The 27048-nt window shown below is 39.5% G+C and overlaps 1 protein-coding gene across 1 annotated transcript in view; it reads left to right on the top strand.

Moving 5' to 3' along the window:
* The window catches only part of CAP2 (cyclase associated actin cytoskeleton regulatory protein 2), a 69503-nt gene extending 45932 nt beyond the window's left edge, over positions 1-23571 (top strand). Inside the window, exons 7-13 of the mRNA XM_087763929.1 lie at positions 1462-1567; positions 14316-14508; positions 15373-15548; positions 17512-17635; positions 17860-17942; positions 20597-20737; positions 22302-23571. Coding sequence (XP_087620055.1) covers positions 1462-1567; positions 14316-14508; positions 15373-15548; positions 17512-17635; positions 17860-17942; positions 20597-20737; positions 22302-22385 — 907 coding nt within the window. The 3' untranslated portion in view covers positions 22386-23571. The remainder of the gene's footprint in view (positions 1-1461; positions 1568-14315; positions 14509-15372; positions 15549-17511; positions 17636-17859; positions 17943-20596; positions 20738-22301) is intronic.
* The last annotated feature ends 3477 nt before the right edge of the window (positions 23572-27048 follow it).

Below are 27048 nucleotides of genomic sequence, written 5' to 3'. Positions count from 1 at the left end.
GCTAGCTAGCTGCTATGCATCCTTGTCTCATTTGTGCACGCATACTGTTGCTGTTCTCACTCTTCGCTTGAAAATGTGCATTTAGGTGGTAATGTATACAACTGATCATCTAATTCCATAGCACCCAATTTGATTTTTTTTCTGTACCACTCTATTGTTCTTAAAGAGCACAAGGAATTCACAAAAAAGTTCCATGAATGAGATCTGTGAGCTGACAGAGAAGGAGAAAAAATAGAGGTCCTTTCTATGCCCTCCTAAAAAAGACATGTATAAATCCTGTTGATTTGGTATTTTTGGAGGTCAGATTTTTGCTCTTAATTTTTATATCCCAGTGAAGAATAGTATTTGCTATTGAGTTTTTCCGCTTTATTGAGGAAAACTTTATCTATATAAAAACCTTTTCTATATATTTCTATTTATTGTATATGTATAAATACATATTATAGATTATATATAATATTTAATATTATATATATTATGTATTATTCCTGAAGCCTTAGTTTACCTACTGAAGGTAGTACCTACTGGAGTAACGGAAGAGTTTTACAATATAGCTTTAGTACTTACTCTGGAGAAGAAAATGTCTCACATACCGGTATAAACAGGGTACATTATTTAGGTATTTCATTCTTCCCCTAGAAAGGAATTCTTTTCCTGTTTTTTACTCAGTCAGATCACAACGTCTTCCAAAGTAGTGGGAGGCTCTCCCTTGACTTCAATAGGCTTTGGATTAAACCTGTTGACCCAGATCCTCAGCAGTATTAAGCATCAAACTCCAAAGGAAATAAATAGGAGGTAGACAGCCAAATCCTTGTAAGCATCCAGTCCATAGCCATCACTATTCTTTAATAATTATTCATAATGAAGGACTCCATCTTACAAGCAGTTTCTCTATATATACATATTTCTTGTTTTCAATTACTGTCCCACTGGAAGACTAAGCCTTCCAAATAATGATTCTATAGCCAACTTGTGACTTGTACTTTAAAAATTCTTGATGTATAAATACTTCAGTCTGATGATCATAACATGATCCAGTATTACCCTGGCTACATTTGAACTTGGAAGCTAGAATATCTTACAGAACCCACGGATATTTAATTTTCTAAAATTCAGCACCCTAAGATTGAGTCTGGGTAGCTGCTGCACAGCTCCATATACCTTTAGTGCTTCTCCAGTTGACTTAGAGCCTGAGCAGAATGGCGGCACACCCTTCCAGCAGGAAGCACGCCGCGCTAGAGGCATCTCTTGCCCTTGTTTGTCCTCCGGAAGGATCTAAAAGCTTTCCAGTGTAGTAGGCCTCGGTATTCTCAGCACTGGGCTGGCTGGCTGCCTGCTAACTAACTGATTTGTCCATGGCTTTAAGGCAGACAGTGGGTTTTACCTGCTTTAAGCAAGAGTAGCAATGCTTTCTGTTTTTAAGTACATTCACACATAGAAATATTGTCTCTGTTTTTACAGTGACACACGCCATGTTGATTGGGTGAAGTCATATCTGAACATCTGGTCTGACCTTCAAGCTTATATCAAAGAGCATCATACCACAGGTCTCACCTGGAGTAAAACTGTAAGTACTCTTGCCTTCTTCATGAAGAACCATAAAATGCCAATAACCAATTTGACTTTTAATGCAGGTCATTAGCTCAGGAAAAATAAATATCTGGGCCAGGAACAGAAGTCATGGTCCATGGACTTCCCAACTAAGCCAATAAAAGTTTGAAAGACGAGTGGAGAAGATGTGTCAGGCCATTGTGGTACAGGTTTGGAGGAAGAGGGAAGAATTATTTGGGATTATTATAGCCATAATCCCCCGCTGCAGATGGTGAGTAGAGGCAGACAGAATTCTCCAGGCCTGCTACAGTAGAAGGTAGGAACAAAAACAAACTCAAAAAATTTTAAGGACATGCCACACTAAAGGAAAATTGGAGGAACATGACGGGGAATGGAGAAGAATGGTGGAAAGAAACTAAACAGAGAGAGATATTTAATAACAGGAAAAAGAAACACAAGGGATACATACCAATTTATTACTTCATAGATAGCCATCTTTATAAAACTGTTATTTTATACATACAGAAATAATTTCTGAAATACATAGAGAGAGAGAGTAAATATAACTGTATGCCTAACTATGCTCTCTTTCTATATTTGTATAAACATCTGCTGTGTGTTACATCTGAGATGCACAGAAAGACGATGGCAATGAATATTGATCTCTAAGAGAGGTATAAACATGAAGAATTAATTTTCTGTTGGGTATAAATGGAAGAGTTTATGTCCACTGTCTACATTGATGCAATGTTCTATATTATTCTAATAATGTGCTCATGTTTATTATCAGGTTAGAAGAATTGCTGAAGTATATTAAAGATATAATCAGCCAGCTCTTTGCTGTTATCATCTCCTAAACTTACCAGTGCACTCACATACTTGCACATGCAGTCTTTCACACCAAGTTTATAATTTCTTCTGTATAGGCAAATAATTTTTTTTTAAAATTGAATGACTATTCAAAGGACTCATGTAGGCCACCGGATATAATTTATTTCCCAGACCAAACCATTTTAAGAACTCAGGAACATAGGGAATTGAGGTAGAGCTTTCAGATGGAATGTATTTTAACATGGAATAAGGACTGGAACACGTCTCCTATGAGGAAAGGCTGAGAGAGTTGGGGTTGTTCAGCCTGGAGAAGAGAAGGCGCTGGGGAGACCTTATTGCGGCCTTTCAATATATAAAGGGGGCTTATAAGAAAGATGAAGAAAGATTTTACCAGGGCCTGTAGTGACAGGACAAGGGACAATGGTTTTAAACTGAAAGAGAGTAGATTTAGATTGAATATAAGGAAGAAATTTTTTATGATGAGGGCGGTGAGACACTGGAACAGGTGTCCAGAGAAGTTGTGGTTGCCCCATCATTGGAAGTGTTCAAGGCCAGGTTGGACAGGGCTTTGAGCAACCTGATCTAGTGAAAGATGTCCCTGCCCATGGCAACGGGATTGGACTAGGATCTTTAAAGGTTCCTTCCAACCCAAACCATTCTGTGATTCTCTGGTACCTGGAAAAGTTACTTTATCTTCCCCTGTGTGGATGTGATAACCATGTAAGAGAATGTATGTTACTTGTGCTCAGCAACAGACTATGCAACTTTCTCTTCACACCCTTCATTAGACATTGTACAAGGCCTTACAGTACTCAAGTATTCAAGTGCAAGTTCCAACACAGGAGAGGCCATGATCTGTGTGTATTTCTTTGTTTGAAGCAATGCAAAAGTGTTTAAACATGATAAATTAGAAGACTGGAATTATCTGCTGCTTTGTAGGTTTCCGTAGTAAAAATATAAAACATTAAACATGATTCTCTTCCTTAATTTAGTACAAAATTTCACACTTGCTACATCCTACTCTATTATAATCAGTGAATGTGAGAAGAGCTAATGATTTAAAAAGCATTATTAGGTAAGGAAAAGAAACTGTAGTACCCTGTTAGAATTAGCCTGAGAATCTGGGACAAGTTTAGTTTTGTTAATACAGAGAAAGAATCATCTTCACCTTTAATGGAACTTTACAAATATGGAAATAGTGTTACGAGATAAAGATTTGTTATAGCCATTTGATCAAACAGGAGGAACTCTCAGTGCTGTTAAGTACTGGTAATCTTATTCAGAAGTGTAGCTGTTGCAGATTATATTTGACTGGTCTTAAAACCAGCATTTCAGCCATCACGGCTTTCTGTTTCCCTCTCTTCAGTTGTGCAAGAAATTGCTGAATACAAATCTAGGTGTGACTTGTTTATTCATATTAAGCATAGTTTCCTGCCAAGAGTGCTCATTCCATCATGAGTGATGAGCGCATTACTGCATCTGAAGTACTGATTTCACTCACTTTGGATATCACTCAGATCTGAAAGTTGTCTTGGAAGTATGGCTCATTTAAATGATCATTCATGTAATGCGTGTCAGAAAGATTAAATTACAAACACATTTTTATGGATGTATAATTTTTTAAAGTTTTACTTCATGTGAGTGTAAGGAAATTAGAATTCAGTAAGTTAGCAGGTTGTTTAAATAGCTTGTTGTTTAAATGTTGTTTAAATATTTCTATGAAGCTTGGTAACAAATACATTCAAGAAAGCAATGAGTTACTCAAGTGATAATTTCATTTTTGTTATACATTTTAAAGTGAGAATGAAAGTCACAGATTCATGCTGTGTGAAGTTAAGCATAAAGGTCTGCAGAATCAGGGCCTAGACAGAAATATGATACATATAAAAGCTGTAGATATATTCCAGACACAGTTGTTAATCATTGCATACAGCAGCTTCCACTTATATGCATAAAAGGAAAAAAGGAAAAAGCAGTAGTTTGGCAAGGCATTAGGAAAGTGGCACATTTATGAAAGGGAGACGTTGTAGCAGAAATGCTATTTTATTACAGAGGGAGAGAGAAAGAGAGAAAGTTTTTGGCCTGTATAAGTACAGATTTAAAAGTACATTATACCAATAATTTACCCTTCATATCCACAGAAGTCAACAAAGCGATGCTTGAAGCTTTATATAAAAAGCTATTAAGTAACATTTTTGGATATTTCTAAAGAGACTAAAGAGTCAGGGAGAACATGAACTACTGCTTCTCTCAGAGCTGTATTCTCATAGCTTGAACTGCAACAAAACCCCAGGAGCATCAGCCTAGATCAGACTATGCTTGGGTTTCCAAAAAGGAGGGGACGGGATTTTTTAGTGGGCAGTTGGCCCCTTTACCTATAGGTGCTGTATACCGTGGTGTGCACATTTCTGGCCATGCTCCGTGGCACGACAAAGCATGACAAAGCTGTGCCATTTCCAACCCCGCTGTACCCTTCCATCAAGCGGCACAGGGCAGCTGCAGCCAGCCTTGGAACAGATCACTAGTGCATACAGTGAAGTGTTCCTGGCTCTGGTGGTAAGCACACAGGCAGACACTTCAGAGGAAAGAGAAAGAAATTTCTCAATAAATTACAAGACAGACACTAAAACAAGTGCAAAGGCTGAAATAATGGCTAAGCAGTCAGCTCTGACAATAACAGTTACCGCTGTCAGCTTTATAATAATTTTGTGATAAAACCAGATGCTTACAGATTTTTGGATCTAACAAACACAATTCTCTCTCCTTACTCTCTTTGGCTCTGGTTCTGCCAAGATGTGTGACAATATTTTACTCCTTGAGGCCATCCTATTGAAATGCGTGGGACTGTGTGAAGAGAAAGCCAAGAAAACAGTGGAGTTAAGGACCTTGAGACCTTTGTGTATCTGAGCCTGTTTTGCTACCCACATGGAGTGGTGGTACAAAAACTGGACCCTACGTAAATCGCAGGCATTTCAAGACATGATGGATACAGTTAGGAGATTTGTTGGTACTATGCTCACAGAAGAAAACTCCGTATTTAAAGTATGTATGTTTGTGAGCAGGATTGTCCCAGAGAGTAAAATGTTCCACTGTATTTTCACCATGATCTGAAGTATTCATCTTCATTAATTGATTGTGCATATGGCAGAGAAAGTAGGCTTGTCAGTGGAAGTCAGACGGATCTACTGTATTTCCTTAGAAGTGTAATTTTGTCGTTCATTATTTTGAATGTAAAGTATGAACTGCCTTCTGCCACACATACCCTGTGGTGAGTAGCAGTTTGCTACACTCACTACATCTCAATTTAGCCATCTTCACAATGGGAACAATAGCAATTACCAACCTAATGGAGATTTGCAAGTTTTCATTTGCTACCGGATATGACATTCTCAGATGTCAGTGAGTCTTATGCAAAAGCTGTTATTATAATGCGTTTTAAATGCCTAGTGTAGCATTTTACCCATGCAGCAACTGTCATTTTTGCTTTCTACAGCTTTCTGACTTTAACACGAAATCTACAGCTGTAACAGTAACCTATGTCTTTTTTCAGTTCTTACTGAAAAACAGCAAGTGCCCTTTTTTTCTTTTTTTTTCGCCTAACGAAGGGATTCTGTTGAAGCATGGCTCTTTCTTCCCTCTCTACTTTTTTTTGGTGGTGCAAAGAAATGAACAGCTATAATATAAGGTCACAAGAATGCCTAATGAAAGTTTGTTTGCTACAAGGACTGCATGAGTAAGCTGGGGGAATTGAAACTTCTGTTCCTATTTCTGCAGGTTAACTTTGCAGCAAGAACACAACCAGTAGTAATGAGAGATTGCTGTAGTTTCCTGTACATCACATAAGTGTTACGAAACAAATCTCGCTCAAGGATAGTTGTCTTGAATGCTTCTCTCAGTTGCAGGTGGATCTGCAGTTAACTTTTTGTTCCTTTTATACAATAGTCATTTAGGACAAATTTTGCCAGCAGGACTATTTACAAACAGGAAATATTTACAAACTAGCAGTCAATTTCATTACAGGGTTTAGTTTCTAATACAGAATTTCACTCAAGTGACGAATGTTCCCCCTCGCTTTACAAATCAAAACAAATTCTTAGGAGGAAGTCTGCATCTTTACAAGCAGTTGCGATTTATTTATATCCTGTTCCCATTGAAGCCAATACAGTATCTTGAAGTCTTTTTTTCCTGAAATATCATTTTAAAAAACATTTATAACTCATTAGATAGTACTCTAAAAACACCCTCTAAAAAGTTGAAATTCTCCACAGGCTCCACACCAAGAAGAGCCATCATAATTCCTACATTAGCCTGATTGAGCGCAATGATACTAGTCTCAGTATAGACTTTGGTGATTTCATTCTTGTCTAAAATAATCACCTCCAGACATCTTCTTATGAAATGGCCCTGCCTCTCTCCTGTACTATCAAAACATTTTCCTGTAATATGTCGTCTCTTGACATATTGAGGTGAACAAGCTGCAAAAGACCAACTTCTGCAGGCAAAAGCCTCCTATTACCCTTCCAGTATCTCTGCTATGCTGTGTTTAGTTTGACCCACTTATCAAAAAGCCATCGTCTGAGTCACTTCATTAAAGCTAAAGGTCAGAACTGTAGTGCCAAATTCCAGCCACAACTGCAATCCCAGAGGCCTCATTCAGGTAGAAATAAGGGCAGCATAGATACACTGATTTAAATGCCTGTAGCTTGGATAAGATGTAGACATTTTCAGAGTGCTCAATTTTTCTCAGTCATAGCCTTCCCTCTCCTTTTCTGTCCCCTTCCATTCCTTTCTCTTCCCTTCCCTTTCCCTATTTCCTTACACTTTTTGGTTGACAAATTTGCATCCTTTAATGTCAACCGTTTCTTTCTCAGAGAACAGGCAATGTTCGGTTTTTGGTACACTGTCAATTTAGAAACTGGCCATCCTGGCAACTCTACAATAGTTGCCTCTTTTGTCGGGACTGCCTCAATTACATCCACGTCCCTTTGAAAGAAAGTAGTTTTACTCCCTTATTTCAGCAATGGCTGACAATATTTGTCTTTACTGGATATCAACAGTGCCCTTTTAACATCAGTGACCAAATACCATTCAGACAGGTTAAGGGAGAACCTGGAAGAGGCTTGTTTGACAACAGCTGTCAAACGCAAACTGACCTGTAACATAATGCAACCTAGTTCCAGTGGAAAAGGGAAAGGAAAAAGAAAATTGAAAGTATGCAGAATGGAGAGAAAAGGAAAAGGCACATCTATTAAAACTTTACTATATTGCTAAAGGGATTGATCTTCTTTTTAACTGAATATTTATATAAGTAAAAGATGGTTTAATGTGCCTGTGGAAGCACGTTACTTGTTGACAATTACGTTAGCGTACAGTTCTCAAATTGTTTAGAAGACCTTGGCTGTGTAAAACATATCTGGGTAACTGTGAAGATGTAAGCACCATTTTAAATCCTGAACAGGTGGTAAGTGGCAGAAGTGTATTAAAAGGGGCTTCAAAGTTTGCAAACTCAACAGATAGATAAATAATTCTGCTGAGACCCAGTGATGAGAAAAGAGGCTGGCCCGGTTTTTGCTGTTTTGCGTTTTAACTCACAAAGATTACAGGCCCCGTAAGTCAGCTGTTTTATCTAGTAAATTGTGGATCTCAGGGCAGCATAACCCCTCGCAAACAGGTGGCTTAAATACAGTAGGTAATAGAACTGTTGTGCTAAGCTACTTTTACACAAAAACCACCTTAACAAGAGCTCTCTGCCCCTGAATCACAGTCCACCTGTTCCCAGAGGTTGATACATGATATTTTGAGCTTCATGATTCTTGTCTTTGGCTGTGCATATGTATGGAAAGAACAATACAGAATGCTGTAATCATTTTAGGTGTGAAACTAGGATTACTGTAAAGGGGGAGGGGGAGAAAACAGGGATATCTTTTTTTTTTTTTTAAGAAGAATGTAGGATTCCTGTTTATCCACTGCCATGAAAAGAAGGCTTTTCAATAAATTAAAGAAGGGATTTTATGCCTCTATCTAGGCCACCTGTTGCCTCAGCCACAAATAGATGCTTACCTCTTTAATATGAATGACTAATAAAATAGGTACTATATATTATACAGATGCATATATAATTCATTTATATGCATTATATAGATATTTATAATCAGTTTGTCCTGAGTAAAAATGACCATTGCAGCTATAAGAAATGTGGGTTCATTCACACGCTCCACAGCAGGTTCCCACCACAAGAACTTTGTTCCCCCCAGCTTCCGTGCTGCACTGTGTCAGCCTAAAGCTGGATAAACACAGAGGAACACCACGGGTGTTTGTACAGGACCTGGCACGTAAGCCCCTCGTATCCCCAGAGATACGAGCCTCTGACTGGGCTCCTTGCTGCTGCAATACTACAAATATAGTAACAGTGACATGGAAGGCTAGCCCAGGGAATTGTTCAGCAAGAATGGCTCAGGAAATAGTAACATCTGTGATAAGACATAAAAAGAAATTCTTAGTGTCTCTCAGTAGCTGGGGTTAGACCTAAAGACATGTCAAGCTGCATATGGCCACCAAAAATTACTGACAGTATGGCATCCAGAGCACTTGTGTTACGTACGAACAGCATTTTATTTCTCTAACAAGACTAGCTGTTGCCCTGTGCTCCAGGGGAAGCCTTTAGGAGAAGTGTGCTGTAACAAGGCCCAGCTTCTCAGAAGCAAAGGGCTTCACTCATCTCTACTGTAATTTCAAGGGAATTAAATGAGACTTAGCATAGATGAATTTTAACCAGCCAGCTGCCTCAACAGCAGTCATTTCTGTCTTCCAGTGAGCGAGCTAGGTAGCCAGCAAAGAGAAAAAGAAGAGTACCTCACCCTTCTGCCAGTCGTACAAGATAAAGGCAGAAATAAAACATACTTTGAGGCTGTACTGCAATCCTGCAACCCCTTGCACAGTGATAGTATGCATTTATCAGACCCAGCTCCATGAGCAGCTTCGGACACGGTCACCAGAGGAAGCTACTGAGCCACAGTCAATGGGAGGCCCTTGGGCCTCCCTGCAGATGGCTCTGGGCTATCCAGCAAGGAGCAAACCCTGACCTGTTCCTGTCACCCCATTCAGAGCATGGTTTAGTTGGAAGTTGAAGACAGTTTTTTTCCCTGGGAGGAAATTTCTGGAATGTTCCATCCCCTACAGAGCTGTTACTACATGGCCGCAGGGCCCACATCTCCTGTTCGTGATAGGACCTTACTCAAAGAATTACATTTTGTCCCATTTCAGAAAGCTCCAGGAGCAAGGTTTAAAGCACATCGAGTTCACTATGATACAAAGCTAGCAGGTTAAAAGTTAATGGCTTATTTTTGTGTTACATTTCCATAAAATGAGGCTGAAGCTATCTATTCCCTTGATAAAAAGGGGCATATTTGCAAATGATGGAAAAATGACCACACCAACAGGTTAATGGGAACAGTCAGCTATCAGCATAACTCGACGTGATGTCTGTAGACACCACAGCACTGAGAACAGCAGCTGTTACTGAGGCAAACAGCTGAAATAAAAGAGGAAGAAAGGCGGCTTGCAAATAACTGCCTTTGCTAGTCCAAATGGCTCTTAATACTCTTTGTGTAAAAATACACTGTTGTTAACATCTGCTTGAAGTTAATCTGAAGAGTTGTTTGCAAATAGCAAAACTGGTAAGCACCTGCTGCTTTAGGATAGATGAACTTTTGCGGGCATATAACATGCTATTTTATTTCCAGCAGCTCTCACAAACATCACCCTATACAGACCAGAAATGAATGGACTTTGTGAAGGGCACTTTAGTTGAAATTGGATAGGACTATACACAAGTATTGCCAGATACCAGAATAGTTTAAGAGTCTGGTTCAGAAATATGCTAGAGCCTGAGGGTCTAAGTGGTCTTAGAAGGGTGACTAAGGAAAGCAAACCAATTGCCAATGACTTAGGTTGGTAATTTGGAGGTCTATGTATTAACAGAGGTCAAAACTAATCGAGAAAGAAAATTCCTGGAACCACTTCCCTAGGCTGATTTTAAAACTGCCCTTTGCGTCAGCATGTTTGAGTGCAGCACGGGGCCCATCTTCCTGGCATGCAGGGAATGCAAGAAGTGCAGCGTGTTTTCTGCATTTCCAGTTCACTTTTGTGCTTTCTGTCCCCTTGTTCGTTTCCCTGAGCCACTCTTCCCACAAAGAATTTCATCTCACTTGAATGTTTGTTTGATTTCAGTCCGGTAAATCAAAACGGCAAAGAAAAGAAGACAAAAGCCAAAGTGAGACTGAACCCCTCTTTACAGCAAGTCTCTGTACGCCTCCTCATTAGTGAGACTTGTCTGCCTTTTCCATGCTGTTCTATTTCAATGGGGGATTGTCCTACTGGATGCATCCATGCCGTAAGACGGCAGATCTACAGTGGAGCAGTTAGTCCCTCCCTGTACTTTAGCGACCTTTTTTCCTTTGATTTGTCCTTCAGTTTTGCCTGGCCCAATTTATGATTGAAATTGTTTGCAGTTTCCAGAATGGCCATAGATGTTCAGACATAATTGAAAATATCATGATACAATACCTGTTAGCTTGTGTAGCTGTAACTCAGGTCATAAACTGGACACGAATTTGTCATGCAGGAGAAAAGTTAACAACAAAGGTTCAGTCCATCTCTTATTTCTGTGACTGCACAAAATTAAGAGGAAAAGTGGGAAGGGTGACTGAACCCCAGGTGTCTTCTGAGACCTTGTGACAGCTCCTGTGTTCTTAATTAGATCTAACTTATAATCTTTTGAGCTCAGTGGAGATAGCCACTGACTTTGGTGGAGGGACCAGGCTTGTAAAGAAAAGAGGAGGCAGATGGACAGCATCACTGCAAGGGATAAATTTTTTTTCCTACTCTTGAAACCCAGTCAAAGGACTAGAATGTCTTCACTCCTGAGGTCAAGGATTGAGATTTTTGACTAGACTTGTCTTTTCAGCAGTACTGCTCTAGAAGGAAAAGATGCTCCTAGTTTCCCAGATCCTTTCCTAACTCTGCTCTTTCTTGAAAAGTAAATAAGACATTCTCCCGTCATACAAAAGCATGTCGAAACTTGATTGATGTATTTAAAATCCTTCCTTTTTGTCTGCACTTTCCCAAGGTAGTTCTTTAAGAGTTCTGGGAGAGAGAGCATCCACTTCCACAGATAAATCCCTCTGAGTTTTGCTTCCACTTCGGTTACATAGACATTCCCACACTTCTGTTGCCATTTGGGAAACTGCCTTTGATGCACTCCTCAGCAGTGTCACTTGAGCCTGGAGTCTCCTGCATGATCTGTGATGGCCTTCAGTTTGCCCCTTTAAGCAAAGAGACTGGCAGAGTGACCCACCACTCTGTGTTGTATGTAGAGTACCCAGATAACGTCTTTATCTTTTTTTCTCTAATGCATCTTTGCAGCCTTTGCCGAATGTAATTGGTGTCAATTCCAAATGAACATGTGAGTCTTTCTTACACACACAAGTTTCTGGAAAATCACAGCACTATATTTATGCAGGTGGAAGCAATAAGGTATGTTTGGGAAATCAGATGTTAATCTGGAATTTGGGAAATCAGACTTTTATCTCAGACTATAAGGTATTAACCAGTACCACTACTACTATTAATCTCCTCCCATAAAGCATACATAATTCATAACTGCATGCTCACACTGCAGTGTGAACGGTGAGTGCCATTTCTGGGTATCTGAGTATTTTAAAAAGCCCTGCAAATGCGATGTTCATAATTCTGGATAACCAGGACATAGTGGATTCAGTTGCTATGGTTGCAGGCAACAGATAGGGAAGATCTCTATTGCACCTCAGGCAGCAACAACTGATTGTGCCACTAAATCCACTTACATTCATTTTTTTATTATAATAATTCACAGTTGTGCTGGCTCTGGTGCAGGTAGCGTTACTGGCATGAGTAGAGGCAGGAAGACAGGCACTGTAAATTGAGGGCCCGGTGAAGAAGTTGTCCCCAGCCTAAAACAATAACCTATAACTACTAAGTATGTAAACAGCAACGCTCTGAGTTAAATGTATCCATGCAACAATGAAATGTCTCTAAAAGCAGGCCACATCAGTTTCAGTATATCTTGACAATAAATGATAATCAATTCCAAAAGGGGATTCTTCTCATTTGTTTACATTTGATCAAAAAGACTTAATAGCAGAGAAGAGAGCTCATTCCCTTAAGAGATCTTGGATCCTTTCAGAAACAATCAAACTGTGCCACTACATCAGTTTCTTTACTCACCCAAGTACCAGGGATTCAACAGTCTTTTTTGTGCAATGCAGTTTTAACGTCACTAATGTGACAAAGAATCTTGCTATGTATTCATCACTAACATATTCCATGAACAGCTCCTTCAAATACAACAGTACTTACATGCTGAAGATGCATGTGCCAATAAAGGGTATACATTAAGAGATTAACTAATATTATTCCCTTTCCTTGCTACTCTAATTAGGGTCATAATGACTAAGAGGTTTCAATGCAGTTACTTACTCAAATGTGCCAGGCTTCTTTTTTTTATTAAAGAGTATGTCTGAAGAGTGTAAAAAAAAAAAAAAAAAAAAAAAAAAGCGCATGTGCACCTCAGCCCCTTTCCCATTATCAGTTTGGGATTACAGGCCAGAACAAGTTTACTTTTTAAAAATTATCTACAGTTTTCACTTATGTGAGATGCATGAACCAGATGAATACTTTGCTGTTTCAGTTTAGTGGAAAGCAGAAAGGAGTGGCGTCATAAATGGTTAAAAATATCCTCTAAGCAGTATCTCTTTCCAGTATTGATTACGAGGGATGCACTTTTAACAATCTGTATCTCTTACCAAAGGTCGCCAATCACAGGAGCTGTGACTCTGTATGTCCCTGTCATTTTCCCATTGTATCTCCCCACCTAATAAATGTATACTGGTGCAATGCACAATGTCTGTATAGCTAGCTAATGTCATCAGAACCAATCTAATTTTTCACAACGGTTCTTTTAAAACGGTCTCAGCTCTGCTGCAGAGAGGTGGGATCAGAGTGACACTCAGTGGCAAGACAGAAAAAGTCATTCTCAGTTTCTCAGATTCTGTCTAACATCTATTATAATGATGCATAAAATTTTAATTAGATCATTATCAGTATTTTCTGTCTGTTTAATAATCTATGTAAGCATTATAATTCAGACCAAAACATGTACTTTTGATTATGCAAACTGAAAGAAAGATTGGATTACTTACTTTACCGAGGCCCCCCTCACTTGTAACTTGTATGCTGTGATCTCCTGCAATTGAAAAAAAGAAAAAAGAATTTCAGAAATTGAACTAAAAACTCAAATACTCATTTTCAGAAGTAAGAGACTTGAATCACCATAGTTTTTACATTCTGCTGTATTTGAATCTTTGCAGATTACTTGAACAGTCTGAAGAATAGCATTTTACATCTTGCATACAATTTAGCATGTTGCATATGTATAACTGACAGTTTGTGACCCTCCCGGTTGTTTGTGTTAGAGCAAAACATTTTCTGTATGTTTTTGAATGCACACCAATCTATGGCTAACTGAATTTGGTACGTGAAAAAAAGCAGACATTTTCCCTTTTATGAAAGTAGACATTGGAATAAATGACAGAATTTTGCTATTAAAGATTTTTAACATCAGTCTTGACAAGCATTTGAGAGAAATATTTTAGGTGGAGTAGTTCTGCAGTAAGGTAGTGCTATGGACTGTCAGTCTTTCCAGCCTTGCCTGCTTTGATGCAGGGAAAGATTCATAGTATTACGTTCAATTATGGTGCCAGAAATTCTTCTGAGTCTGTGGCTGCCTGGAGTCACTCAAACGCGCAGCATTCAAGAATGCTAATAAATAAGAGTTATCATAGTACAATGTTGCTTGAAACACTGTATGTAAAATAATTTCCATCTATCTCAAACAGGGTCCTGTCGCATCACCCATGTCTATGCGATCTGTTCTAACAAGCGGGTCATGCCTCTCCCCGCCACCGCCACCACCGCCGCCGCCACCTGGACCTCCCCCCACCTTTGATACAGAAACCGTAAAGGATGAAGGAACCGCATCTCGCTCAGCCCTATTTGCACAGCTTAACCAGGGAGAGGCAATTACCAAAGGTCAGGAGAAAAGAAATCAAATTTTGGTCCATGAGTCAAACTACATCAAGAGCTGCTATATGTATTAACCTAACGTCCACCGCACTTTTAAGTTACATTTAAGCAACTCAGATCTTTCTGAGGCTTGCATTGAGTCTGATGGATGAGACTACATACCAAAACCTCCTCTAGAAGCAACAGCACCCAAATATGTTCAGCATACCTGAAATTCACACCATTTATTTAGAGGTATCCTTTTAATTTTAAGGCAGCCAAGCTGGACGTCTTCAGTAGCTGGTGAGCCTGTAAGCTGCAATTGCAATAGAAATTTATCCCCCTTTCTGATTCACATTCAGTGTACCAACCTGTGTCAAAACGTGTTACGTGTTAGGTGAAAAGGTACGGCTCACAGATCACCGTGGAGTACAATAATAAAGCTTTTGTATTAACACTGGACAGTTGTAATTAAAGTGGATGGCTGTGAGTTTAAATACATACCATTGATATATCTGCCTTTAATGCTGCAAGGATAGGTCACATATTGTCATAAATTAGAAAAAGAATCTCATTTTTATGGATGGAAAAATATGACATGACAAGCTCTTAGAGCTTGCTACAGACAAGAGAGTGACTAGAAGACATTGCGGCATTTCCTGTTAAAGATACTAAGACAGCCCATCCACAGTAAAAGAGGTTTTATATGAATTGCTAAAAATACGTAGGCAGTTACACTTTAGCTGGTTACCCAGGCAAACCTTGAGGAAATAAAAAATGTAAATTCACAGAATAATTTAACACGATCACAAATGAACCTTTCCTGCTTAAATATGAACACCCTTAGGACTGGAAAACAGACTCCCTTTCATAAACACCCCTTTTTTTTAGGGCTTCGACATGTCTCTGATGACCAGAAGACTCACAAGAACCCCAGCCTACGTGCCCAGGGTCCATCTGTTCGTTCTCCAACAAAAAGCCATACTCCAAGTCCCACCTCTCCCAAGAATTCCCCGCAGCAGAGCCATGCCCCTGTCTTGGAGCTAGAGGGAAAGAAGTGGAGAGTGGTGAGTTCCAGTCACACCTCTGAATTGCTCCCTGCACATTGCAAACCAGGTTGAGCACTGAACGTCTTGCAAAAGGCTGTCTCTGATCAAGGTGCAACCAATCAAAGTTGAAACTAAAATGGGCTGATTCTTGCATTGCTCTGCCTTGCTACAGTTTAGTTTTTACTATTCTGTAGCAGCTAAAGTTAATTCATTTGCCTCTGAGAATCATATACTCATTCATCAAACTGAAGAATGGCAGAACCAGCATATAAATTCCTTGCAAAATCAGACAGTCCCCCAGAAACAAGTCCAGTGGAGAACTCCAATTAAAATGCCTTCTTGCAGGCTGTTCGTGTGAATGAGACATAACAGTATTATCACAGAGCACTTTCTCCAGCTTTGTTAACCAATGGAATTATATATTTATTTTTCATCACCATGCAAGCACGTCTCCCGTGCTTAAAAGTAGAGAAGTGTTTTCTTTTTTCTCAATCTATAGATGGAAAAGATAGATTTGTTTCAAGTTTGGGAGTTAATTTATGTAGGCATATACCAAAGAATCTGTGGGTGAAAATTCACATGACCGTGTTGGTTAAAAGACGGAAGAAACAATATGCAGTTTAGTCATGCAGAAGGTTATATACACAGTCATTACTGTGGAGCTGAGTTTGCAGAAGGTGCAGTCACAGTTTGCCTGTGTTATGTTGCCTTAGGGTTATAGTACCTGGAACTTTCCTTGCAGATCCCTAGTCTTTCCTTGACATCCATGGAGTGTACATGTCATAGAATCATAGAATCATAGAATTGTTTAGGTTGGAAAAGACCCTTAAGACCATCGAGTCCAACCGTTAACCTAACACTGCCAAGTCCACCACTAAACCATGTCCCTAGGTGCCACGTCTACACCTTTTTTAAATACCTCCAGGGATGGTGACTCAGCCGCTTCCCTGGGCAGCCTGTTCCAGTGCTTGATAACCCTTTTGGTGAAAAAATTTTTCCTAATATCCAATCTAAACCTGCCCTGGCGCAACTTGAGGCTGTTTCCTCTCGTCCTATTGCTTGTTATTTGGGAGAAGAGACCGACCCCCACCTCGCTACAGCCTCCTTTCAGGTAGTTGTAGAGAGCAATAAGGTCTCCCCTCAGCCTCCTCTTCTCCAGACTAAACAACCCCAGCTCCCTCAGCCGCTCCTCATAAGACTTGTGCTCTAGACCCTTCACCAGCTTCGTTGTCCTCCTCTGGACACGCTCCAGCACCTCAATGTCCTTCGTGTAGTGAGGGGCCCAAAACTGAAGGCAGTACTCGAGGTGCGGCCTCACCAGTGCCGAGTACAGGGGCACTGTCACCTCCCTGGTCCTGCTGGCCACACTATTCCTGATACAAGCCAGGATGCCGTTGGCCCTCTTGGCCACCTGAGCACACTGCTGGCTCATGTTCAGGCGGCTGTCAACCAACACCCCCAGGTCCTTTTCCACCAGGCAGCTCTCCAGCCACTCCTCCCCCAGCCTGTCCCTTCATGCTTCATAATGAAAGGAAATGTCTTCACCTATTACTCCTTATTGTATTTGGTAATGCCTGCACCTGTTCATAAGATACCGTATAGACCATTATACAACATTTGGGGGAACAAAAATTTGCGCTGTTCTTCAAGGTGCCGGTCTAAATTGGATAGGAGCCAAGCAGCAGTTTTGTGACTGCATTCTTAAATTCTTGTGAGCATAAGGTCTTTGCTACAAAATTAACAGGTTTTGTCATGGTCTATGCTAAGTTCTTAATTTCTGCAGCTCTAAAATATACATGTCATCTAAGGGTGAATTAGGTGAAACATCTGATCACCAAGCAGATTAGGTTTTTAAGCCACAGGAAGGATATTGCTCTGTTGCAACTGAAGATGCAATGACTCGAGGATAAGTTGTACTAAACTCTGTCTGACTGTTAGCTAGTTAAAGACAACCAATTAAATAAACTTTCTTTTGAAATAGGAATATCAAGAGGATAAGAATGACCTGGTCATTAACAACACTGAACTCAAGCAAGTGGCCTACATTTTTAAATGTAACAAATCTACGCTTCAGATAAAAGGAAAAATCAATTCAATTACTATTGGTGAGTGGATAGCTCAGCTGGGCTTTAAATGCCAGTCTTGAAAAAACTGACTTATGTGATGAATAATGCATCTGAATCATTCCATTCCCTGCAATGGATTGATCACGTGAGTAAAGCCGCTCAGCTATGCAGTGCAAGACTGGGAATTTTCGTAGTTAATGTAGCAGGTGTGCATATATTTGCTTTTATCTTGCCTTTCTTATTTATGATTGCTTTTATTTTAGACAACTGTAAAAAGTTTGGCCTTGTGTTTGACAACGTTGTGGGAATCGTGGAAGTGATCAATTCCAGGGATATTCAGATTCAGGTAAATATCTATTTGAAAAACGAAGATAGACAGAGAACAAGCAGGGAAAAAATGCCCAACATGTAGCTACAAGAGATTTTAAAAACTCACAGGAGCACAACAAAAATAAGAGATTGATGTATCCAAATGTATCTTTATATCCACTAAATTCTGCTGACGTATTTAGAAAATGGCTATGAAAACTATTGAGCATCACTGAACAAACCTCCCTTAGCCCAGTCCCTTCTGGTTCCAGTGAAGCTGAGAGATCTGTACACTGTAAGAACTATTACTTCTGGCCCTAATTTTCTTGCTTTCATGGTAAACAGCTCCTAGGACTTGAAAGTTCAGCAGTGCTTATGGAACAAATTCTGGCAGTTAGCTAATTGATTTCTAAGCCCAGAAGATGGTTATTTCTTTTTTTCTTAGTTTCTCAACAGAAAGGTTCAAACAGACTGTCAAAGGACAACTAAATGACATAAAGTGAAAGTAGGCGCCAGGATTTCGAAAATCTCCCCTGCCAGCGACGTGACACATTACATGAGTAAGCCGTGTAGTCACTTGCCTACCAATGAGCCGCTACTGGTTTTGTCTTTGATAACCAGCAAGCAAAGCTTCATCAGAGATCACCTTCCTCGGGGTTCCCATGAAAAGAAAACAGGTGTATTTTAAATCCATATGTTGCCCTCTCTATTGGGGACACTTGCCCCCTTCAAAACATAGACAGTCTGCCGGACATTTACAGCACTTCATTCATCCCGTTCCAAAGAGGCGTAACTATACATGCTCTAGTGCTGGGTTGTGTCCGCTATACACGACCTAGTCTCAAGAAAGGACTTTAGGATGTATTATTTTAAGCAAAAAAGAAATGAAATGTTAATTAAATTATATCAAACTGCCAGTCTTCAAGCAAGGTAAGGTCTTTTGATTAAAAGGCTGGGCCTGCTGTATGACATTAAATGTAGACAATCCTGCGCCACGCTTCAGAAATACTGGTCACAGCCACCACAGGGAATAATAGCAAGACGGTTTTTTCATATTTTGAACCTCATGCAACTTTGCTACCAGCTGTGCATCATCTTCTGAACTCTAACAAGCAGTTTTATTCATGATGCCTACATGTCTTCTTACGGCAGAGGCAGTTCATAAAAGAAAAGGATCCCAGGCATTTATTTGAGTGGGTTTTTTTAAATAACTAGATGATTTTTATCATTACCTCTAGAACTATTCATAAAAGCTGAAAAATTCATATGTAATGAATAGCGAAACCACGCTTGTTAATACTCAAATAAAGGGGAAATATCTTTCCTAAGAATCAAAATTCTTTTGATTAAGCAGGTTCTATGAATATTGCATAAGGCTTCTATGCCGTGGAGCAGAGTGGAGTTCCACTTAAGAAGGTAGAGTCTGGCTATATGCTATATGCTGCTTGAATCAGGCAGCTTCTGCAGGGTTTGAGTATGCCAAGTGCTGAGCACCTCAATTTTGTCAGTTTTTTGAAGACCTGAGCTTTTAATTTGCAAATACATTATATGTTCATGCAACGAATGTCAGTAAATTCATCCTACAGATTTTGCTGTAAATGGTTATTTCATTGTCATATTGCTTGGCTCTCCTTTGTCTCAGTGGTATTTTTTTTCTTGCCAGATGTTTGCAAAATTTATTAAACACGCCCTCCTTTTGTTCTCTGTTGTGTAAGAACCCATTAAAGAAAAGAAAGATTGGTTTAAGGTGCATTGATCCACTACATAGATCAGATTTCAGGCTCAGGGTGGGATGCAAGAGGACAGACCACTTCTTCTTTGTTTGCTGTCACATTTAAGGAACTGAAGCTGAACATACATTCTTAACTTGAGTGATGGGAGACACTCTTTCATTAAAAAGTACACATCTATCACATGTTGTTACTGTTTTATGGCTCAGAATAACCTCTGCCCTTTTGATGCATTGTCCAGAGTATATTGCTGTCCCTGCTAGCGAGGGCAGGAGGAGAAGGGGGAATTTTTACGGACAACCAGCAAGCCAGCCAGTTAGCCATGAATAAAATCTTTTAATCTGTAGAACTGTAAACAAGAGAAGATTAGCCTTTCTCCCCTCAAGTAAATCTTGCGCTTGCTTTTAAAGTGACATAAGAAATACCTTTAGAGATTTAATTAAATTGATCTCAGTACTTTGTCAGAACTGTAGCTTGCCTGAAGGGGATAAGAACCCTTCCCTATTATATGCTGTAAAACCTGGAAGAGCTCTGAAGTCTTCAGAACGTATTACAAATCACTCGTTGAGTACGACTCTATGCTGGGATCTTGCATTTGCCCTTACTGGGTTGGAGTTGACATGGTTGATTTCTTAACCAGTTCTCACTGATGAACAAGGTGAACACCGCCTAAATATCAGCACAAAAGTGTCACTGAAATTAGAGAGAATCAGGGAAGCACTTTCATCAAACTGTATATTAAAAGCTTGCTGTATATTTTAAGTTTGCTGTTGGGTATAGATCTCTGTTACCACCACCAAGAATTTTCACAGTGTCTCACAAATGAAAGCATCATACAGGCAGCTGACACACAGATCAGATGTTGGTGGCCAAAATTAGACCTGGCAGGCAATGAGGATTTTATTAACAGCATCTTTGTGTGCATTTTCAGATTTCATATTAAGTAGATTTTATTTTGCAGGTGATGGGGAAAGTGCCAACCATTTCTATTAACAAAACAGAAGGCTGCCACATCTACCTCAGTGAGGAATCATTAGATTGTGAGATTGTGAGTGCCAAGTCATCCGAGATGAACATCCTCATCCCCCAAGACGGTGATTATGTGAGTGAGATATTTTTAAAGCTTTCCTCCCCCTTCCCCACTAGTCTTGGTAGCTAATAGCATTTAAACTGCTAGGAAGGAAACTAACATACCACCCATATTACATCACCAAAAAATTATCTACAACAATTGAATTTCTGTGTACCAATATCTCAGCTATCAGTGCAGGAAGAACTCCTTACTTTCTGGGGCACAAAGTAATTTCAAAGATCAGACATGACGTTATTTCTTTCCATTTTGATAGATAATGGCTTTGTCTCCTGTCCATTTAATTTTCTTTTTTGATATCTCAACATAATCTCCCAAAGAAACTCACTTCACACAAGAGCACTCAAGCCTGAAGATGACGATGCTAAAACTAAGATAAATACAATACTACGACAGATGAAATCATGTGGTATAATATCCTTGTTTTTTCTAAAGCTGTTGATACATGGGTAGCATCTGTAATACTTGCTATTATTTTCAATATAGGTCCTTAAAAGCCACTTAAACATGTGCATTTTCCCGCCTCCTTTTCTGTTCTAGTAAGATACTATGCCCACCAGCATTTCTAGTAAAGTCATGCTCTGTCCCTTCACACGCTAGCAAGGGATCCTGCAGGCAAAGCATACTTGTAATAGTTTCCTAGTTTCCTCAACAGAGCAGTGTTGAAATTGTACTGAATGGCTGTAGACAGAACTTAAATTTCTTGTAAATCTTTTGGGCTGGAATTTTGTATGGTAGAGGAGTTTAGGCTTTATAAAAGAATATACGTAACAAGAGAATTCTCATGCTCCACATTTCCAAAAGTGACTGCTGGATGCCCAGCTTCAGATAACTAAAAAGTGAATGATTTTCAGTGGGTGCATAGTCACCTATTTCTTAAAAAAAAAAAAAAGGTCCTTTTGATCAGTCTTGCCCCAAATCACCATATCATCTGAAATTACTGGCTATCAAAACACCTATCTGAGGTCTGAACAAAAAAACCCCTTCTCTTCACGTTGTTTTTTGTTTACTGGGAACAGAGAAAGACCCAACAATGTCTCCCACCCTTTCACCGAATATACGGAATAGAATGAGACTTTCTTTGATGTTCTGCTTCATTTTGTGTACCCCACAAGGGATGCTGAGTCTTTTGAACTGTATCACACTTAAAATGATAGGGTTTTTTTTTATTTTATTTTTCCATATTATAATATTGCTTTCGTCCTTAAAATTAGTCTCCTCGCGAAATCTCCACATCTAAATCCTTTCTACTGTCTTCCAACCCAGACACTGATGGAATCTAAAGTCATTTCTGACATGAGGCTTATTTACTTAGTTGTTCCAAATAATGGTGCGAGAGGGATTATTGCAAAGTAGTGCCATACCGAGGCTATTTGAAACTGGGTAGCAATAAGGCTTTTTCCTGTGTGGCATTGTAAAATAGCTTCCTAGGGTAATGAAGAAGGCTTCTCTCTAATCCTGGCATGTCTGAGCTATCAATGCTTTCTCAGTCATGTAGCACTAATAGTATTCCACCAGTTTTCATGAGGTATCCACTGTTTATTTAACCATCATTGTTGCTTTTGTTTCTTACCAGAAAGAATTCCCGGTTCCTGAACAGTTCAAGACAGCATGGGATGGATCTAAGTTGGTCACTGAACCTGCAGAGATTGTGGGTTAACTTCCTAACGCCATACAGCACTTGCTGACCGTGACCAGACCGCAGCCAGCATAAACAAAGCAGCAATGTAAAGAACTAGAAGTAGCAGTAGTTCATACTGCTGTGATAGGCCTTCAAGCATTAGCTCTGCATGCTAGAAACAATAACACATCTGGCACGCTTTTGTGAGGCATCCCAGTATTTTTCATGTTTCCACACAGTTTACCTTCACATACAATTTTAATTCTAAATGATGTCATGTGAATGTAATGGATTAAAACCCCCACCCTCCAGTCACATCATTGGTTTGAAATACTGTATACATTAAGCCAAAATACTGCATGATACACTTTGTTATCATCTTGCTTCAGTGCATTCCTTTTTCTGTTTCTGCTAATCAAAAACAGCATTAAGACTTTAAGATGTTTATTTTTACCTATTAAGCAATTCCTGTATGATGCAGTAAAAATGTACCCCTAGAAAGTATGCAGTTCCTTGTAGTTCTGTGGCAATCATAATTGGTTTTGTTTTAAACAAGCAAAAAAGGACAACTTTCAGCAATACGTTTTGCTAACAGAAGATTAAAAAAATCTGGTATTTTAATCAAACACATTTCTAATATGTATATTTAGAAGACCCCTATGTTTTCTGTGAGGTGAGATTTCATTATGGTCCACAGACTTGCTGTTGCCCTCTCATTTCTTGCAAATTAGTAATCCTTTCTAAGCTAAAGCCTCATCTAAACTAAAACCTCACAGCAAATCACTTGAAGGTTTTTTGCTCCTTGGATTTCTTTTTTTCTTTTTTTTTTGTGAGACAATCTCTCATTCTTTAAAATTTCACATTGTATCTTGCATCCTATTCAGAAAACTGAGGGAGGCATATATGCCAGATACCAGCTAGTTTCCTTACTAATAATGTTGCTTTAAAATATTGCTATTGTAACTCATATTCATCAAAAATACCTTCCTGTTTCTTCCCCACATTTGTAGGACTTACTCAATTTCAAATATGTTCACAAAGGAAAGCCATAGATTTATGTCATACTAATTCTGAACCCAAATGAAGGGGTAATTTCCTGTTTAGCCCTTTGATTCTACTTTATAGTCCCTATTGTACATGCCTTTTTAACAAAGGTGGAGTGGTGTATACATTTGTACTATTTCAGCACATAGTACGAATAAAATTTTAAAAATTTAAAAAGTCAGCTTATGTTTTTGATCACTTGTAATACCTCCTAACAGTGAAATCACAGTGAGATGCTTGCAGAGCTAGTTACAAGCTAAACTTTGTGCCTAATTTACCTTGAAAGTACATTAATTCTTGAGGGTTTTTAAGTATATCTTTGATTGTAGACCCTATACAGTACAACCAGTAGTGCTCATTCCGTAAGGTTTTGCTATCTGATGTTTAATCTATGTGTATAATGTGTTTGCTTTAATACATACCATTTTTTCAACAGTAAACTTCTTACGAAATAAAAAGGAAAATGTACTTGTTTAAATACAAAGTTGTTCAGAGCTTGCTCCATTGTAGTGTTTGTCCTATATGCTTTCTCCTTCTTAAATGCTGTTTCAAAAGCGTGATTGAGAAAAAGTAGCTCCTCCTCCCATTTCATTAAATATTATCACTTTTGCTGCCATAATCCACCTGACAGTGAATAGTGGGTATTCTGCATGCTAGCAGATAAACCTTAAGTTTCTTGCAGATAACTTCGGTGACAGCCAGAGAATTGAGCTTTTCATGATTCTCACTTCTAGGTACACCTGTATCTTCCAGAGATTATGTCTAGGGAGATGATCATGACCTGGTGCAAGTTTATAAGGTTTGCCTTCTATTTTTAGCTGTTCCCATTGTTTCCCTATATGGCTTTGGATGTGTCCCTCCTGTGTTAACAAACCACAAAGCGGTCCACTCCATATTTCACTTGGATGTGCCTCATATCTGAAAAATGGGCATCACATACTTGTCATGTCAAAACTGTTGAAGGATTGTTTAATCCTTAAATCACAATCATAATTTGTTCCATAAAATAATCTCATTCTGGAGCATTCTGACCTGAAATACTGACTCTTGTTTTCATCCAGCATCAAACAGGGATCAAGTCATTACGCACCAACAGGAAGCCACTTAATCCTTTGGAAGTATGATACAAAACAAGCATCAAATGCTTGATGATAAGCAGGAAGCAGCGAGACAGCTCTGAATCACTACACAGGCAAATTCTTTTAGTTCCTCCTGGGGATTTAACTCCCCCCTCAAAAACAAACGGTGTGAAGGCTGGTCTGATTCTTCCTTTAAACGTTTGAAAGCAAACTCCCTTGTGGCTAGACCTTCTTCCTGACACTTGTGTTTCTGCGACATGCAAGACCCAAGTACATTTTTTGGACTGGTTTCTTAAGAGGAAGAAGTCTTAGGCAGTAACAGTGCGTGCCTGACAGGCTGAACACACCTGAGAACTTCGTCAGAGGGCAGAGGTTTAAAAGATAAGGAAGGAGGCCTTGCATGGACAGACCCAAGGTAATTGCTCCAACTGGAGAAAAGGCTAACAAGTCCATGCATTACTGGACACCAGAAAAATAGGAGAGAGACTTTTCAAATATGCAGATAGCTTTTATCCAGTACTCTTAGTCAGCCATGTGACAAAAAATCTATAACCAGCTTTTGTCAGTTCTGGTCCTCATCAAAAATACTTATCATACATTTCCAATAGGTTGGACTGTTCTTTCCCTGCAACCTGTCTTTAACGTCATAAATATAAAAGAGGGCTAAATAAACAAAATAAATGCAAGGTTCTGATTCTACCCTACATGAATTTGTGTATAATTAAAGGTTAAAAACTCATTTTCTGAAAAATCAAGTATATCTTGAGACAGAAACAGTCAACAAGCTGCAGAATGATGATTTGATGAATCATCCTAACCATGATCAGTTGTGTCCACCAAGTCTTTAGCAGCAAGCTTGATCTGTGTTTAATGGTTGACTCCAGCAAGAAATGAACTGCTAAATGCTGAGCACCCCTAAGGTCCTATTGATCATTTCTTTTTACTGCATGCTATCACACAAGGTATACCCCTTGATTTCAGCTCTACACTGCACTAAAATTGTGGTTATGCTCTAAATCAGTGCAAATGTCGAAACAGAAATCAGCGCATTTGGTGCATATATTGATATGAACAAATGTGTATGGTGTAATTAGCCAGTTCATTTTTATAAACCTGCATGGGTCAAATATTCACCAGTATAGATGCTGTCTATCAGCCAGTAAAATACATGTAAAAGACAAGGAGATTTTTTACTAAGTGTCCAAATGTAAAAAGCTTTTTTCCTAAGAAAAGCTTCAACGGATCTCAGAATATAGAACCTGTGTAAAAGTACTCGTGAAGTACTCTGTACAAGTACCTCATGAAGTTCAACAAGGGGAACTGCAAAGCCCTGCACCCGGGGAACAACCACCCTGTGCACCAGTATACACTGGGGGCCCACCCAGCTTGGCAGAAAAGGACCTGGGGGTCCTGGTGGACACCAAGTTGAACATGAGCCAGTGATGTCCCCCTGCAGCAAAGGCGGCTGATGGTATGCTGGGCTGCATAAGGAGAAGCATTGCCAGCAGGTCGAGGGAGGTGATCCTTCCCCTCTACTCAGCACTGGTGAGACCACACCTGGAGTGCTGTGTCCAGTTCTGGGCTCCCCAGTATAAGTGAGACATGGACATACTGGATAGAGTCCATCAGAGGGCCACAAAGATGGTTAAGGGACTGCAGCAACTGTCCCAGGAGGAAAGGCTGAGACAGCTGGGACTGTTCAGCCTGGAGAAGAGAAGTCTCAGGGGAGATCTGCTAATGTCTATAAATACCTGGAGGGAGGGTACAAAGAGGATGGCGCCAGGCTCTCCTCAGTGGTGCCCGGTGACATGACAAGAGGCAACAGGCACAAACTGAAACACAGGAGCTTCTTTCTGAACATCAGGAAACACTTTTTCACTGTGCGAGTGACCGAGCACTGGCACGGGTTGCCCAGAGAGGCGGTGGAGTCTCCATCCTTAGAGACATTCAAAAGCTGTGTGGAGATGGTCCTGGGCAACTGGCTGTAGGTGGCCCTGCTTGAGCAGGGGGTTGGACCAGGTGACCTCCAGAGGTCCCTGCCAACCTCAAACATTGTGTGATTCTGTGATACTTGCTTAGTTGTTTAAAATATTGGTTGCTAAGAATTAGTGGAAATCAGAAGCATTGAGGTAGTGATTCCGTGTATCCACCAGATGGCAGAAACCAGCTGAGGCCCAGGCCCTTGCAAGCTCTTCCTGTTAATGAAAAAATGTGGGATAACAGTGTTTGCAAAGGACATGTATACTGTTTGTCAAAGAACTGGGAAATTCAACTCTCTAAAAGTCACTGTAAAAACATTAAAAGATTACTTTGATTTTGAAATTATCATCCTGGTAAAAAGCAAAGGTTTGAGTGAGATGAACAAGGACGAAGAGAAAACATCTACCTGTTACCAATGATTAATTTGTTCCGTTTTTTTTTAACACCACTAAGCATATCTCCATTAAAAGGACTTTTCAAAAAAATACCTGATTGAACTCAAAAGGAATATTTAACAGAGCTATTGAAGATAAAGGGGTAAGTAATTTCAAGTCTGCATTTGAAAACCAGAAATCTTTTCAATGTCGTAGGGAATTAGG

The sequence above is a fragment of the Nipponia nippon genome, unplaced genomic scaffold (assembly GCF_047370975.1).
Source record: "Nipponia nippon isolate SJK-2023a ecotype South Korea unplaced genomic scaffold, ASM4737097v1 scaffold_1, whole genome shotgun sequence".
Taxonomy (NCBI): domain Eukaryota; kingdom Metazoa; phylum Chordata; class Aves; order Pelecaniformes; family Threskiornithidae; genus Nipponia; species Nipponia nippon.
This window is presented reverse-complemented; position numbering and strand designations above follow the sequence as displayed.